We start from the raw sequence: 17,952 nt of genomic DNA on the forward strand, positions 1-17,952 counted from the left end.
AAAATTGTTCTTTTGCATAAAGTTGTTTGTAAAAACGCTTAAACTTCAATGGAGTCTAGTAGCAGGAAACGAAAACCGCTTACAATTGAGCAAAAGATGGACATCTTAAATGAGTTGGATGCCCATGTCGGTATACGTGTGTCGTTGCAAATAAAACTTGAGATGCTGGTGTCGACGATTAACACGATCACATAAATGTGAGCGTCTATTGAAGACGTTGCACAAAGAACTGGGCCAATGACAAAAAAAATTATGGTCATCAAAACATCGCCGTTTGAATAACTCGACGATTTGGTGAAAGAATGGTTTATCAACGTAAATTAAAACAATTATTCTTTCGTTTAAAGCGTTTCAACTTTGTCATGATTTCAGAATAAACTGATGGTCAACAAACATGAAAACAATTACACAATATTTCATAAACATGAGTCCCTTTAAAAATGTAGAATTAATTGGAAATTTATCACATTAAAGTGCTGTGTACAGTGAATACCAGACCTAAATCAAATAGGTGAACAAATAATATGAATGTGTGTTCCCTTCCAAAATGTAATCATAAATATACATATAAACAAAGAAATTTAAATAAGAAAGTTTATATTTATTATAATTTAAACGAGTGCGCATGTTACAATATGCATCAGGTGATGTCTGTATTTATTAGATACAGAATAACAATTTTATCAAAATTAAGGCTGGAAACATTTTCAGAGCATTGTAAATTTTATGATGTATACGTATAAAAGTTATGAAAGACAAAATGTGTACATTTATCAAAACATGGATTAATATAATAAGCAAGCATAAATACGCCCACAACTATGTAGACTCAAGAAAAACTGGCTCGAATATTCCGTTAAAACACTACACAAGTGCATGCAATCAAATGCCAGAATAAATTCGTAAATGCCAAGTTACACTGTGCGATCACTCCAGTCACTCGATTCATAAAGATCAGGCAAAGCTTTCAAATTATAAATTCCTTTCACGGGATAGTTTACTACAAGCCGCATTGACATGAAATAGGAATATATAGTTAAAAAGAAAAATTAACATGACACATCTTATGCGGACGCCTCATGCTGGCGCACGCTACATAGCGGAATAAAAGTACAGAGAGTATAAAATCGACAGCCAACACTTTATAACCCAAACATAATTTCGACATGACGGATCGAAGATGAATTTAATCCGTAAGAGACTTCAACAAATTTACATGTGGGGCACGGCCACATTGTTCCAGACGTGTGCGCCACAGAGAAATGTACGATGGCAGCCCAAGAGGACTACATGCAAGAGCTGAATTTAAGTTACAACGTGATCTAAGACAGAAATAAATTGAAGTAGAAAGGCTTATGGCCGACTGCAAGCTCTTATAAACCTTAGGGAAACGCCAGTGCGCCTGCACAAGGTATCAGAGGGAAAACAGCTAATGAACCCCTAAAACGTACAACTGGTTACCACAAATTGAGGGGGTGGGGGTGAGTAAGAGAGAGCATGGGATAAGAGGGGAATTGACACCCATTTGAAATCTTACAAGTAGTGTATTACCACTACTTGACAACTACAAGTTGTATGATTCTTTGTGATTTTATTATGTAGTTATATTGTAAATTATTTTCAAGCTAAGTCAACATGCACTTCAATAAGAGCTAAGTAATGTTTTTTTTTGTCAGGTTTACAGATTAATTTAACTGTAAAATGTACTTGTAGTGTTGTTTTGTAATAAGTAATTTATCCCCGAACTGCTTTGGCGCAAAGCTTAATCCTACGCTTTGTATTTATCTCCACATAACTTCATAAGTTATTTGCTTTATGTATTCATAGCACTTTCTGGTTGAGAATTAAATATTAATAAAATACTAGCCAGTATCTCAAAATTTTAATTTTAAACTTAGCTGTCTCTCTTAAAATGTTATTTTAAAAATACTAAAAAAAAATTTCTTTCAAACATCACTTTTTTTCTTTCATAATTTAATAAAGTTTGTAAGTATCTCAATGAACTTTACAAACTTATGTCAGTAAAATTTATTGTCAAGTAAAAATTATTGAATATTTGGAAAACAGTCATTTAAGCTTCATTTACATTCAAACAATATTTTTCAACCCTTGGGTTAGAAGATGGATTTTCAATTCCAATCTCATTCATTGCAATAAGCAGATATTATCACACAGTCTACAGGTCACAAAAGTAGCGAAACCAAAGAACTGATCACGAAGGTCATGAAAAAGTCTTTAAATAAGCATCAACTGTGCAGTAACCTCAAATTTAATTTCCAGCAGAATTTTTTTCTTGCATTTTGTTTTCTTGTCATCTTACTTCAGTTGATTGCACATTAAGTACTAATAGAGATTGTCCCCTTAAATCAGATGTAAGGTTTTTCCCGATTCCACAAAAATTGGTATGCTCCTGCGAATAGTAGACCTATTTTGTATTATGTTAAAATTTTCATATTCTTTATAAAATTAGTACTGTGATAAGTTATAAGATTCTTAATGTGTGATCCTTTTTATCTTTGGATGAATAAAGAGTTAGTAATTTAAGAGCATCTTTTCTTTTATTGTCATTACAATGTTATAGGTCGTTATGGCTGTATGAGATAACTTGTGAGAAAGTGCTCATACAATTAATGCTGATATTTGAAAGATAAAATTTATCAAGGTAGTTTTTTTATTTAATGTTTTGTCACCAAGTATGTTTCAAAGAGGAACTTTGCATAAATAATCACTAGATACGTCATATTCTTGAAATGTATGAGCTCTGAAATACTGTCCACCATACATTTTTATATTATTTTTGTTTGAACATAACATTGCATTGTTGAGCTTTAAACTGTTAGTTTTAATTTTTAAAGGAAAATAACAATAAATGCTACCATCTTAAGTTATTTCTTATTTATGAAATATTTGTTTCATTTAGTAAAGTATTTAATTTTTGTTTACAGAGTTACATTAATATTTACTCTATGCTAATCTAAACAAGTTTTCATAATTGAGGATAGTGCCACTTTGCTGCAGCAATGAACATTTTTTTTTTATAAATAACATTTTAATAACTTTAAAAGAACTTAAAAGTGTGAATATCTCATTTTAATTTGTATTGAATATACAGTAGAATCTCGTTATAGCGAGCACGGTAATAGCGAGAACACGGCTATAACGAGGTATTTTTGAGGAATTTACGGCGTGATCGCTTGAAGCGCGCTTTTGTTATTTGTCTGCTTTATCTCCACCCCTCTCGCTCGCCACTAGACATCTTGCCGTTGACGCCTGTCACATTCTACCTAAGTGCGTGGCTTTAAAAATAGAATCCCGTCCTCTCTTTATTTTATCAAACTTCCGTTAGTTATCTGTGCCGTGTGTAGACAAAGTTTGATATTGGAACAGAAACAACGTAAGAAAGTATTTTTTACAAATTAGAAATATGTATGTTTTGGTTTTTATAATCGCGTATATTTTCACGTTTTTTGTTGTTGTTATCTTAAAAGAGATAATATTAAAAAGCCGCTCTAATGAGATTTAATTGTTTCTTGGTTAACAAAAACTATTAATTGTTTATATTCTATTTATTATTATTTACGCGACGTCATACTGCACGCGTACGAAATACGACTGGATTCGTTGCTGCAACATAACATAGCAAATTATGCGGTATCAGAAGTAACGAGTAACGTAACGATAGTAACGAGTACTAATTGTTATAGTAACGAATACATACGGGTACACATTTTTTCGCTACTTTTACACCTCTAGTAGGCACTACCGTATTTATTTCCGAATCGCTAGGACAGTTTTCTTGTAACTTTTGTTGCTGTCAGTTGTTGGGGTATTTGTCCGGGAAAGGGGTGGTGATGGTTTGAGTTTAATCCCAAATTTATTTTCTAAAAAAGTTGACAGGTTTCTTTAAATGAAAAAAGTATAGTTTTCCAGCGACTATGTCGTTTGAGGCGTACGTGCGTTGCCGCAGCCGCACTCCTGCTATTTTGTAAGGAATTAAATCGTCGCGCTACACTAGCACCACCTGTTAGCTACATCCCAAACCAACATGGCCGCCAGCAGACAGCCCGCGTCGACAATAGATAGCAGGACAATGCTGCGTCGGCCGCGGGCTGAGATTCTATACTTACGTGGCGTGGTAGGGTATTCTGGTTATTTTGACGCAATCGGTGATCACATCCGTACTTGTGGGGTATCGTTTACATCTGCTCTCAGAAATTAAGATTTCGTTAATATAACCTGTTATTTTCCAATTATACAGGTTTAAACACAAATTTTATGCTATTTTCGGTTAATTTTTATTTTTTGGGGGCCAAAATTTGTCCAATTCGGTTATAGCGAGGACACGGTTATAGCGAGGATCAAACCCGGAACCGTGACACCTCGCTATAACGGGACACTAGTGTATATGCAAAAATAATTTCATTTGCAAATATTCACATTCCCCTACAAATTGTCTTTTTTTTTTTTTTTTTTTTTTTTTGCATTAAAACTAGGTAAACTTTCAGACTTTGACTTCAACAAAGTGAACATATAAAACTAAGAGAAAGACATGTTGGTGGTTTCCGAACCATTCCAAAGCTCTATAATTTATGTTTTGAATGTTGAGAGGATATAATTAAGGAAATGTTTTACATTTACAGTCCAATTTCTGTTAGAAATAATTCTTACCCAACCAATAATTTTGAAAACTGAAATCCCATTCTAGTTATAGACCTACAAAATAAATTACGGTTTGTGAATTTTCCAAAATCTGGCAATTATTATTTTTTAAATATATTTTAGTGGTTAACAGTCCAGACTAGTAAATATTCCTGCAAGATCATTTATTTTACATTTTGTATGTGCACTTTGTTTTTTAGGTAGTATTTAAAGGTTTTATCTATAAGCATTTGTTGTATTCTTTTCAGGAATGAAAAATGCAATGACAACTACAGTACTGATTTCATCTACAGGCTATACTCTGAAGAAGGAAAAGGATTGTTTAGTGCTCGTATGAATGTTCTAGGTGAGAGTTCTTTTCATATTATTATATTTGTGGTGAAAAAACATTTTTGGTATATTTTTTTACTTACAAGGAAGTATGTTCTGACCTATAAAATATGCACAACTACAAAAATTCTAAACAGACATGCCGATGCACGCTTTGGCACCAGCCTTATCAACGTACATGTTTACTTTTTTAGCCACACGAATCTGTCCTCTTGTTATTTTGTGTTTTGAGGTAAATCCAAGGTAGGGTGTCCCCTTTTCCCACCTTATTGTTTGCAGCTTAAAACAGGGCATTAAATGGCATTTTCTGAAAATAAAAATTAATTTTTAGCCACTCTCATTTTTTTTCTTTCCAAAATTCTGGGACTGCCACTGTACGCAGTGTACTACGTAATCACAATCATTTGGTAGGTAAAATTTCAAATACAAATAAATAGGCCTCTGAAATTTTTTTTTTAATTATTCTCTAAAATGAATATTGAATTGTAATATTAAGATTGAGAATTGGAATGACAAAAAAAAAATTTCTCATCTTGTAAAATATACATATGGGGAAATACGGAACGTAGTGCCTTCTGACAAATTTGAAAATTAATACTGATGTAAAAGGTTGGTTATATGAAGTCATCTACAGTAATTAAACATAAAATGTTTCTTAAAATATTTAAAATTTAAAAAAAATTATCTGGAGTAACCTTACCTAATCAACATTTCACCTCAGTTTTTATTCGCCTTATTTCCCAGAACCAGCTACTCTAAATATTGATCCACAAAATGTTTGTAAACCCGAAAAATCCTATAAATTTCTCAAAAAAACTTAATTTTTTTTAATTCTTTTTTATTTATTTATTTATTGTGAAATAGATTAAACGAGTTCATATTAATATAATTCACACATTTTTGTTGTTATGACAATCATTTAAACTGTATTTTACACCAGCAATATTACAAACCCATTTTTTTGCTAATTTCCTCTGAAATCCAGAACCATTATTTGCATTTGTTAATTTACTTTTTGAGCGCATAATGGTAGATTGATTGTGACTATTGATTTACACACTGTTGCACTACCGTGTTCTCTTCTTTTTAATGGCCATCGCAAATGAGTGTCTGTGTTTTGTGTTGTAGTCCGTGGTTGTTGAGGTTTATTTAGTTTTCCTGCTACAAGTGCATGTGATGAAACAAATACAAATAATAGTTTTTCATGTTTGAAATGCCTCAAATAGTTAGCATTCATTTTAAATTGTCCACGCGATTGTTTCCACAGTTTTACATGATGATAGTGAAATAGTTTTGAACACTTGTGTTTTAGAAACTCAGAGTACTCTTAATGTTTTGTGTGTGTTGTTAAAACATCTAAACTGGGTATTTATATTGCACAAATTACTTAACCTTATCAGTGAACGTTGGTAAACGAAAAACTCACTAGGTACGCTGTGTCTAATATTCATTACATATTGAATTAGTTATTTTGAAGTGTTAGTATTAGAAGTTGAATTCACTTTAAATAATAAACATTTTTATTTGTATTTGAAAATTTGAATATTCGCAGGCCTACTCATAAAGAAAAAATATTTTCGATAATCTATCAATTTTTTTATCATGTTGAGTACTTTCGAAGTGCGTTTGTATTTATTTATTTTTTTCCTGCATTTTTTATACCTCTTTGCTATTAGTGTAAACAACTTACTTGCAATAGGAACAGGCTTTATATGTAGTTTGACAAAAGAAAATCTTCAATTAAAAAGTTCCTGCTAAAACTCTCACTTAAAAACAGCATTGCTGAGATGTTACACAGAAAGAAAACACTCCACCCTTAACCAGTTTCATTAGATAGCGATGCTATGGGGGGAGGGAGGGGGACATTAGTCAAGTCATCACCAGAACATAATGTGCCCTTGGTCTTTTGTATTTAGCTAGTATGTATAAAAAGTATCATACAAACCCCTTTCAAGCTATTTTTTCCTGACATTTATGCTGGAAAATTTATAAATTAGTTTGTGCAAGGCTCAATATGATATTTTTATCATGATCTAAACACTATTGCTGGGAAATATAATTGTATGTAAGTATTTTTACACATGTTTGGTTTGTTTTTTATTCGCCAGCTTCAAAAGTGAAATTGTTATTGAAAAAGTGACATTTTTGATAGTACATGGCATCCTCAATAATGTAGAAAATAATTTACATCTGCTGAACTATTATTTAATTGCTTTCCGGTGGTGGCTAGCGTATTGTCATGTGATCATATGTTCATGCGCCACAACCTCCGTCAGAATGATTGCATTGGGTGAAGGCAAGGCAGTCCTACCTGCCAATGACCCATGTATGCATGGTATACAACCATTTTAACTTTTGCTTGATGCAATAAACTACACATTTTCATAAACATGTTATCATCATACATTATAAATATTCTGGTAATGTAGACAAGAACTAACATCAACATACATTTACTATAAGTTATGCACACTTCTAAGAAACATTATCGAACTGAAATTAGTTAATAACTAACTGAATAAGTTAAAATTTTCATAGTTACAAGTTCCACATTTAAAGCTTTTCAAAATTATGGGATAACTATTATCTATCATTTCCGATCCATCATTTTAAACTGTTAATATTTAAACCAGGGATGCCACCAAGAATGGTAAGATGAAAATTTATGTAAACAGGTTTTTCATTCGCGCCAACATTTTTTTACAGCTAAGATACAGGAGAAAACGAAGTATTATAAGCATATTTCTTCAAAAATCAGCTTTTCCTTCATTCCAGTAGCAAAGGCCTACTTAAAAATAATAATAATAATGAATGTAGATTCAAAACTGATATGTTTACATGTAAAGAGTTAAGTACCAGTATGAGGTTCTCACAAAAATCACTTTAAAAATATAAACACAGACTATGACGTATTTGCAGGCATTTCTTGCCTGAACACTCCAACTGCTTCACTTCTTCAGGTTCCTAGCTTTGTTTCTCAGCTCATCAGTGGGTTTGAATTCCAGCCCCAAATTTTTGGTCCTGTTGTGGCAGTGCAACAATGCATTCAACATTGGCATTTTTAAACGTGACCTGTGTGCAGTTTTCACAATTTTCAAATTACTGAAAATTCTTTCTGCAGCAGCATTGCTGTGAGGAAGACAAAGCTTCGCTTTAGCTAGTCTTGAAAGTAACGGAAACATTGGTTTTCCATTTTCTTCTGCTTCGGATACAGTGTGCTAGTAGGTGTCAATATCCATCACAGATGAATTTTCCTCAGGTTCCTTCAGTGAGTATGAGATGAATTCTTCCTGTAGCTCGTCCCGTTTGCCATCTGGAATGATATTCGGGAACCTAACCACTAGTGCTTCCAGTTTTTTCCAGTCACCTGATGACTTATGTGCAGGTTACAAAATAACTATGTTTTTAAGTACTTCATCATTGAGGGGCAAGAGACGATACAGTTCTTGGGTTCCTGTCTCATAAAAGTCCCTCACACTTGTAAAGAAGTATTTTATTTATTCTAGGGATACATCAGCAGTTTCTAGAAAATTTCTTGTTTTATGGCCTATGAACATGCCTACATCTGTGAGCTGGTTTTCTCTCTTGTAATCAACAGCTGTAATTTCACATTTCTGTATGACTTCAAACTGTACAAAACTTGCAATGAATTGCCGTAGAAGAATACATATTTGTGGATGGAGCTTGTGAACACAAGGCCGTTCTTTTTGGAACATGACAATAAATTTGTGAAACGAGGGAGTACTGCCTGAAGGAAATAGAAATAAAGTTTTGCTGCATCAGACTCCAAGGTAATTTTAATCCGTTTAACAGCTTCAGAATTGGCCTCTTTTCCATCCAGTCTGTCAAAGTATTCTTCCAAAGCTGGCCATTATTCTAAGAGATGCTCCACCCAATTCAAAAGGGCCAACCACCTGGTAAAACAAGGCAGCAGAATACTATGATTTTCTACTTCCATTAAATCTTGAATGGTGCTGAAATCATCTTTTCTTTTGCCAGATGACTTGTAATGAACATACACATCTTTGGCAAGCTGCTCACAAACATCTGGTAACTGATTACAGGCGTGGGAAGCTGCTAAATGAGCAACATGGCATGTGAAGTGCAGAAACCACACATTTCCCTGATGTTGCCTCACACGTGAAAGTACAGAATTCAATTCACCTACCATGGCTTTGGTACCATCAGAGGACATGCTGAGACAGTTTTCTCAAGGGATGCAGTCTTGTTCAAATGAAGAATTTACCAAATTAAATAAGTTTTCTCCACTAGCCTGACCACTTAATTCAATCACTTTATACAGGTGAGTTTCAACTTTATCTGAAACAAACACCCTGGCCATAACAACAACTTGGCTTGTGACAGTAACATCCGTTGACTCGTCAATCAGTAGTGTAAAAACTGATGTTTTCATAACACTAGTTATGTTTCCTTCAACACAGGAACCCAATGCCTGAACAATGATCTGGCTCGTTTTTGTACGTAAGCAGTGAACATTCTTAGCAATTTCGCTGTCAGGAAACATCTGCGGGACGATTTTTGTGAAACTGTCGCTAAGTTTCATTGGCAAATTGTTTTCACAAATAAAATTTGTCCACATGAGCTCTGCATCTACAATTTTGTTGTCTGGTTTGCTGATGAAAGATGTGAGAGAAGTACTTTGTTCAGCAGCCCTCAGATTTCTCTGGTGTATCTGTGTGCTTTCGTGACACCTAAGATCTTTCAGACCACCCTTTTAAATGTTAAAGTCCGACCGACACAATGAACACACTGCAGTAAAGTCAGTTTTACCGGGTTTCAGCCACTTTAATTCTACTTCCCACTCACGTTTGTATTGTTGTTTATACAGCGTTTAATCTGGAGATGCCTTGCGTTTTCTTTCCATTTCTTTCAATTACAATCTCCACAAAGATGCAAGCAGAATTTTTTGTACGTAGCAATTACTTTAAAATTAACAACAAACTGTAAACACTCCATCAATCCATCATAGAAATAGTGATTGCACGGTATAACAAAGACTGTAAAAACACCGTCACAGATATCACTTCGCACAAATATTACTGGGCGTGTTCCGTTACACGCACGAACGCACCATCGCGCAGAAGAGAGAAACAGAACACAGTGTCTAAAACAACTGTCATAGATATTACAATGCACAGTATACTTTCATCCGTGAAATAAAAAAATGCTTTCAGACATAAAAGGTAGAGCGTGAATTGTTATCATCTTAGAAAAACTGAAACGACGTAGCAAAGTGAAGTGTCTCTTGATGACATGTTATCTATGAAGTGGAGCGGGAGCAGTAAGTAAATATTTATGTTTGTGCGTTCGTCAATTAAAATATCCGTGATTCGAAGTGCTTATCCGTTAATCCAGTGTAACTCCAATATATCCGTGAAAACGGATAAAATCCATAAAAACTGCAACCCTGATTTAAACTATCTGCGAAAAGCTTTTGGTGCCTTAAGGTTATGTATGATCGATAAGTTGTATCCATGTGAAAATGTATGCATTTAAAATACAGTGGCAATCATGTAACATATTGTGCCCTAATTGCCTGCAACACGAACCTTTGTCTTCCACGCAGAAATTAATCTTGGTTGACATTGTATTCAACATGGCCTGGACACGAGAGTAGAAAGCCACTGCCTTCCAAGCGAATTGCTCTTGGTGACATCAAGCCTATTATACAACATTCTCAATTGGTTCAAACATGCAGAAATTTCTTAACTTTTCAACTAACTTTTGTTGTGTGTAAATCGTGTTTTATGTCTCTGTGACAAACACTTAATTTAAGTATCCATAGTTAAAATACGTGATTCATGTATGTTCCCCGTTTTAAGTCAGTAATGCTCTTGCAAGTTCTATTTGCTTAAGAATAAAAAAGCCACCAGCTTCTTTAGAGGTAATGAGGAAATTTGCATGTACAGTGTCTTGGAAACTTATTTGTTTTGTTAGGTCACATGCAACAAGGTGGTTCTCCCACTCCTTTTGATCGCAATATGGGAACAAAGATGGCTGCCAAATCTGTGGAATGGATGATTGAAAAGCTAAAAAAGCATGCAAATGGTGATGGAACAGTGTTCACGAATACTCCGGACTCTGTGGTCATGATGGGTGTTGTGAGAAGACAGTATACATTCACACCACTAGAGGAATTGAAGAAAGTTACAGATTTTGAGTGAGTTTAGTATGGTTTTATGTTTCTTACTAAATTCTTTTCAGATTTATAATTTCTATGCAGAGCTATGAACATCATCTCAACTCTTAATACACACATGTTTGGGTTTTTATATATATTTACACGCGCATGGGTGTTTGTGTGTGTGTGTGAGAGAGAGAGAGAGAGAGCGAGAGAGTGATAGAGAGAGCGATATATATATAGAATAATAGAATAAGTAGAAGACAATCATAATCCCAAGAAGCTTTAAAACTGTAGTACATATAAATTTATTTGAAAGGCTGTGATCACTCTTTAAGGTTTGTAGGGGAAATAAGATTTATCTCCATTTTATTTTCATGTTTTCTGCCTGTTCTTGTTGGCTTCAGTGATGTCAGTAAAAATTAGTACCACAATAAGGCTAGAAATTTTGATCATACGACAGTATTTGTAGTTAATAGCCAAAAAATTTAGTGAAAACATATCACTATTCATTAACTAGAGTACTAACCAATAACAACTTAATACTGCTGATATATTAAAGAGTTTTTAGTACTAATAATAAACATATTCAACATATGTTAAAATTTTGAGAAACTAAAGCTACGCAGTTATACAGAATGAGTCAGAATTTTTAAGTCTGTACAATTGTTAAGCTGCTCATCCATTTCCCTCTGTTGCTCCATAAACTAAATGCATATCTGCAAGTTCTGGCCACAAGAAACATTTCATAATGGTGATCACAACAGGCACTTACACCAACATAAACACAATTACTAGTGCTGGTCGCTGCTCTGATAGAAGTACGTGTTCCGGTGGCAAGTGGAGCATCTGGTCTGCAGTGGCTGTGTCTTCCAGTGTGGTTAGGAAAAAGACATTTCCTTTCAAATTAAGTAACTACCTTATTTTATCTCTTGTGATAATTAATGGCATATGTGGTGAGTTGAGCATTCACATTTTCGGGCATAAGTTACCATCTACAGTTTTTTTTAGTTTTATATTATTATTAATTAAATGTTTTCTTTTAAGTACCTTCATTGACTCATCACTAACATCATTTACCCCTGGTTTAAAGCAGCTTCTGAATACTTTATGTTGAGTGTGTTACACAGGTGCCAGGCTTTGCAGTTTTTCGTTCTAAATTTTATACTAGGATTCCTTGGAAATTGTAGGTTTTAGAGCAATAACATAAAGCAACCTATTTCGTCATTTTTTACATGAATATTAACAGTCAACCTTTAAAAACTACATAATCCCTTCACGTTGCAAAAATGTTTGGAAATAAGGGTGTTACCCCTTATTATTTAAATGAAAATATTGTATGTCAGCAATAAGTTTTGCAGTTATTGTAGAACTTTGTCAAATTAAACATTAGCCAGATGCATTGTGTTCAATTGTAAATACTTTCTCTTTTATTCATAATAAATTGGTTGTTCAACTTCAAAGATGTATACCAGCTTTTGGAATCTCTTAAGATCATGAGTTGTACATAATATGTTTTCAACTTAATTTTTGGTTATGAACCTGCAGGTGGAGTTTATGGGTTGAATTCTGACTCACTCTGTATTAATTGTAATATTTATAAATGTCACTCATTTTAAATTTAATCTAGTTCAGTTCATTAATGCTTTGTTTGCCAATCAATTTTTTTTTTATCCTCTAGGCATCGTATTCCTAAGCATCAGTGGTGGCTCAAGTTGCGTCCATTATTGAGGATCTTATCAAAACATGACAGTGCGTACGAAGAAGAAGGGATATATATGACTGTTGAAGAATGTGCAGGAGCAGACTCTACTGTTATTTGAAAGCATACCTGAATGCTAAATAGTAAAAGTATAGGCCATATTTATGTAATAAGTTAAACCATGTATAAAAATAGCTACAGTTTAGCAAAACCTACGAAACTTTATATAGAAACAGTAAAGACATAGTTACAGGGAAGTCAAAACATCTTTGTAAAATTGATACATGTCTTGCCTAACATTATTCATAGTCAAGTAAGTTTATACGTTCATTTACAAGTGCAAGCAATATGCATACACTGAAGTACAGCGTTCGTGCATGACTTAACCCATTTAATGATGTAATTGTAATGTGTAAATAAGTTTGTAAGTTTTTTTTAGTTCCAGCTGTTGATAGCTCAAGAACTTTTTTCTTCATGTCTTAGCTTGTGAATTTGTGGTATGAACACATTTAAAAGATTGTTGCTAAATTGTCAAAGCTACTATCCTTTTCCCCTCCACCTTGGTCTTCCGTAGTGTTTTAAGTCTATGCTTATGTTATCAATTTGCTACTGTACTAAATTAGGCACTTGTCCAACATACAAGTTTGAAGGTTGTTCATATTTAACTAGCCAGCAGGACAACCATTAGTAGTCCCTAGAGGTTTTAGTTTAATTTTTATCCATTCATTTACTCATTCATTGATTCAGTCTTCACTTCGCTACATGCTGAACATCAGGAGTCACTGTCAATGCTTTTTTTTTTTATCTTTTAAGATCCATGGTCATATTGTGGAGTTAGGACTGTTGCAGCCTTTATCATATTACTCATTTACAGGTAGTAGTAGATCTGACTTGATATATGATTACAAATTAGCGTAATCTTGTTTGTGTTTCTTAAATAGGTCATTGGTTTATTTCTAATGTTCTTTGTAGTCCAGAATTTATAAACTTATTTATTGACTAGTTCACAGGCATTCTGACAAGATGTACCCCTTCAGAAGAAATTTGTTTCATTTACCTTATGGGGGAAAACAGGGCTAAATGGTCACTATCGCATCTGTTACGGAGAGACATTTTGAGTTGTTTTGGGAGTTTGTGTGGTGGTTGTGGAAGGGTGTGGGGGGGGGGGGGGGGGGGAGTAGCAATGATAAACTAGCTTTGCACGCGCCTCCAGAATGGGGAACGTGCACATTTTATTTCTGAGTGTTAGTTGTTTTTGTTAATATTGTACTCTCTTAGTAAATACATATAATTGTAAGGCTAAATTTTAAATGTATTAAGTGCTTATTTCAAATTTTAAATGCCATGTCATAGGCTATTTTATGTTTATATCAGTAGTCTATTGTTTTAATTTAGGTTACTTGTGAAATTTATTCATTTTACTAAGAGCATGGTTAAAATTGGAGGTATTTAAAGTATCTATATGGCTTTTGATAAATCCTCATCAAAAACATCCATCAGTAATTGTACATCTCTATTATGATGGCCAAATGTTAAATTAATTACTCAAGACAACCAAAAGTTTTGTAAGGTTATGATTTAATGTGCTGCTTGCCCCTTTTTAATAGTATAATAGCTTCACAAATGAATTTCCTATCTAATCTACATTTCAGTTATAATATTTCACACGGCATGGATATAGATATTTATGAGCTTTTGTACCTACACTTTAAATTTAATCCTTTTCATTTCATCTCAAAATCAACAAATGGTATGCAAATAATTTAGTATTATTAGTTCTGTAAGTACTTTTGGTAGCTAATCATTTTATATCTTTCTTCTTCCAGCAAATACAGTTAATGCAATATATTTTTCAGTCTGTGGGATTAGAGTTCCACATTACACAGATAATTAACTGAGAAAGTGATTTATGGTCAAAGACTTAATAAATACTGTTTTTAATTGAAATTTATATTTAAAATATTTTTTTTAATCACTAATGGTTTTACTGGATGATTTTCTCCATTACTATCAAAAATTTTTACTATATTATTCTAATTGAGGTGAATGTAGTCACATTGAAACCTAGTCATGGCCTCAAGGAAGTGTATGATGTAAGTACTATTTGTATTTCCTATTTGTTATTCCTATTCATTTTTTCATCTAATATTCGCAAACTCTTCAAATTTAATTTTTATGTATGGTGAAATTGAAATGGTGAATCATCTACCAGCCAATGAAAGTTAAATATAAAAAGATGAATTAGTATAGGAACAAACCTTATGATTCAGAATAATGGAATGCTGTCCTCATGAAATTGGAGCTAAAAGTGTTTATTTGCAAAACATCAAAAATGTTTTTTAAAGGAACCTAATCTGTCTGCATTTCATTTACTGCATAAAGATACATGCAAGGTTATCAAATTGTCACTGCAAACAACCCTCATTATTATATAACCATGTTGTTTGTGGGCATGCTGTCTCAAAAACAAATTTCTGATATTTGTGTCAATATGTATTTTATAGGTGACCCAATAATTAATTTTCTTGGTGGGATCCCCTTAGACCATTTATTTGAGAGGAAAAAAAAATCATAAATCTTTGCATTTGACTCTTTTGTAGATAAGCCCACCTTCAGCCATTTTAGGTGTTTTAAAGCTATTTTAAAATGTAAATATATATTTTTTTTTATTTAGTTATTCTGTTTTCTCTTTGGTAGCCAACTTAACAAGTTAATATGTCATTTTCTTGTCAGTAATGATAGATAGCTTACTGAATTGAGTGATGTTAAAATCTGCTTTCTAAAAGTGTACTTTGTACTGGTAAGGTATGCAGCAAACATGAATACCATTGAAAATGGTGGAGAGGCAGATCATAAGTGGTGCGTGGCTGATATACCATTTCTATTTCACACTTTTTTTTAAATAAGTGAGAGATTTTTCTTCAGTCATTATACTACTTTGCATGAACATTAATAAACTGTTAGAAACATTTTCTTGTTGATAAAATTTTTAGTTTTTAGTTTTTTCAGTCTAATTGGCTTTTTTAAATGTTGCACAGGTCTTCATTGGTAGTTGAAGGTAATTACAAATGGTTTTAAATCATGTTTACACATTTTATGCAAATTTTTTTTGTTTAATTCTAAACTTAATATCCTTAATTAAATACTACGTGGAAACTTATAGTGAATTTTTGATTTAAAAAAAAAAGGAAAAATGTAGGTTCGATTTGGGAAAAAAATATAAGCTTTAGTATTAATAAAAAAATCATGGAGAGTTATCTGACTTTTGTGTAGAAAATTTGTGTTATGAAATTAATGGTTACAAAGTTAAGTTATATTTATTTTCATAATGTATCATTGCATATAAATAGTATTATGTATGTTGTAAGTACAATTAAATTTTAAGTTTTACTTTTTAAGTATTTATTTTAATATTGTTTTCATTATTTATTACTTGTTCTTATGTGTGTACCTAACTTGAAATTGAACTTTCTCTCATGAAAATAAATGCATGTAGTGTAAGCTTTGTAAAACCTTTATTAATGCCTATTTTAAAATTGTGTTTAAGTTGTGGTTATGAATTTATACTGTTAGCTACCTTGTTCATCATTTCTCAAAATACATATTCTTCCAAACAATTTCTCCTCACAATGATCATCAAATATAAGCGTGGTTTTTTTAATCTTTTCTTCAATTTATTTGCTTGCATTTTGTAAATACTATGTTTTCGTTATAGTGGATACAAAATGATTAGGTACCAATAAAAAAATGACAAAGTCTGAAATATGGTGAAATTCAGTGGTTTTTAAAGTTTTCATAGAAATTTCACCATTTTTGTGGAAAAACAAAGTTTGGCAAGAAATACTGCTATTTTTTGTGTGTGTATCTATGCCATTTCTAGAAATCTTATGTATGTCATAGATTTATAACACAGACAAAAGTTTTGATGCCAAAGTATTTTAATATTTTGAATGTACAAATTTTTTTCTACCACACAGCCATGTTTTGCATTTAAAAATAGTAAGATCATAACAAAGTACTTAGAATTTAGGTTTTTTGTGGTAAGATATATGCGTCCTCAGTGTTGAAATTGATGAAACATCATCTCAGTTTTCACTGTTCAAAAAACTGGGCAATTTGAAACTTTCATAAATAGCATGGTAGTTTTGATGCAAAACATGAGACTCCAACCATTCCACAACTAGTTTGATTCATCATTTGGAAAATCATTCTGTTGGACTTAACTTCTACAAGAAAATGAAGGAAGACTATTTACCAAGAAGTCCTTCACAGAAATGAAGACAATTTTAAGCAAAAGACCCTTGGTGAAACATTCCAGAATCCAACCAAGTTCCCTCAGGGTCATGTTCAAGCGAAATAAATCGCAATTGTGTAGGGAAAATGTCGGCAACGGGTTCCATCCCTACGCAATAGTTAAAGATTGCGGTTTCCAACAACTACAAGCAACCATGGAGCCCCAGTACAACCTGCCATCAGAAAATACATTTTGAAGGTATGTAGTGCTGAGCCGATACTGTTTTTTACAGATACCGATACGAACCGATATCCCCTGCCGATACACCTGATATGCCGATACACCTGATATGCCGATACTGATGCATACTTCAAAAAGCACATTCTGTATAATGTTTTTAAGATATTTATTGATAATACAATAACAAACACACACAAAATCTTACAGTTTGCATTCACATCGAAGAGAAAATGACTTAGGCCTAGTTCAAGAAACACACAGTTTTTAGTAAGCAATAGGGATATTAATTAAAGTTTAGAGAAGTTTTAATTTTAAAACAAAAATATTCAACTAGTTTACTACAACTTTAATGTTTGTACACAGAGAACCTCTCAGATGCCACACTACCAAGTAAATGTAGTTTTTAGGAAGTAGCACTATAAATATTTTGAATTTTTGTTCAAAAAAACTAACTTTCGCAACTTTTGAGGGATCATTGAGCTCCTTTTGTTTGTGCACAGAGCACCACTTGTACTAAACAGTCTCTCTGATGCCACACTACCACAAGGTGTTGACAAATATTTCTGAGCAAGTTTTTTGAGTGATTGGTGAGGATATGTTTCCAGTACAGAAGTGGGCTTGTGTTAATGGCACAAAGTGGTTCCT

The 17,952-nt window shown here is 32.9% G+C and overlaps 1 protein-coding gene across 3 annotated transcripts in view; it reads left to right on the top strand.

Annotated features, from left to right (window-relative positions):
- The window catches only part of LOC134529313 (ATP-dependent 6-phosphofructokinase), a 133,321-nt gene extending 116,987 nt beyond the window's left edge, over nt 1-16,334 (top strand). For 2 of the 3 annotated variants that reach the window (XM_063363244.1, XM_063363245.1), the window contains exons 15-17: nt 4,908-5,005; nt 10,948-11,170; nt 12,813-16,334. In XM_063363244.1, coding sequence (XP_063219314.1) covers nt 4,908-5,005; nt 10,948-11,170; nt 12,813-12,954 — 463 coding nt within the window. In that variant the 3' untranslated portion in view covers nt 12,955-16,334. Of the gene's footprint in view, nt 1-4,907; nt 5,006-10,947; nt 11,175-12,812 lie in introns of those variants that run through there. The other variant, XM_063363246.1, reaches the window with a different exon arrangement.
- Nucleotides 16,335-17,952: the final 1,618 nt, after the last annotated feature.

The sequence above is a fragment of the Bacillus rossius genome, chromosome 2 (assembly GCF_032445375.1).
Source record: "Bacillus rossius redtenbacheri isolate Brsri chromosome 2, Brsri_v3, whole genome shotgun sequence".
In the NCBI taxonomy this organism is placed as follows: Eukaryota; Metazoa; Arthropoda; class Insecta; order Phasmatodea; family Bacillidae; genus Bacillus; species Bacillus rossius.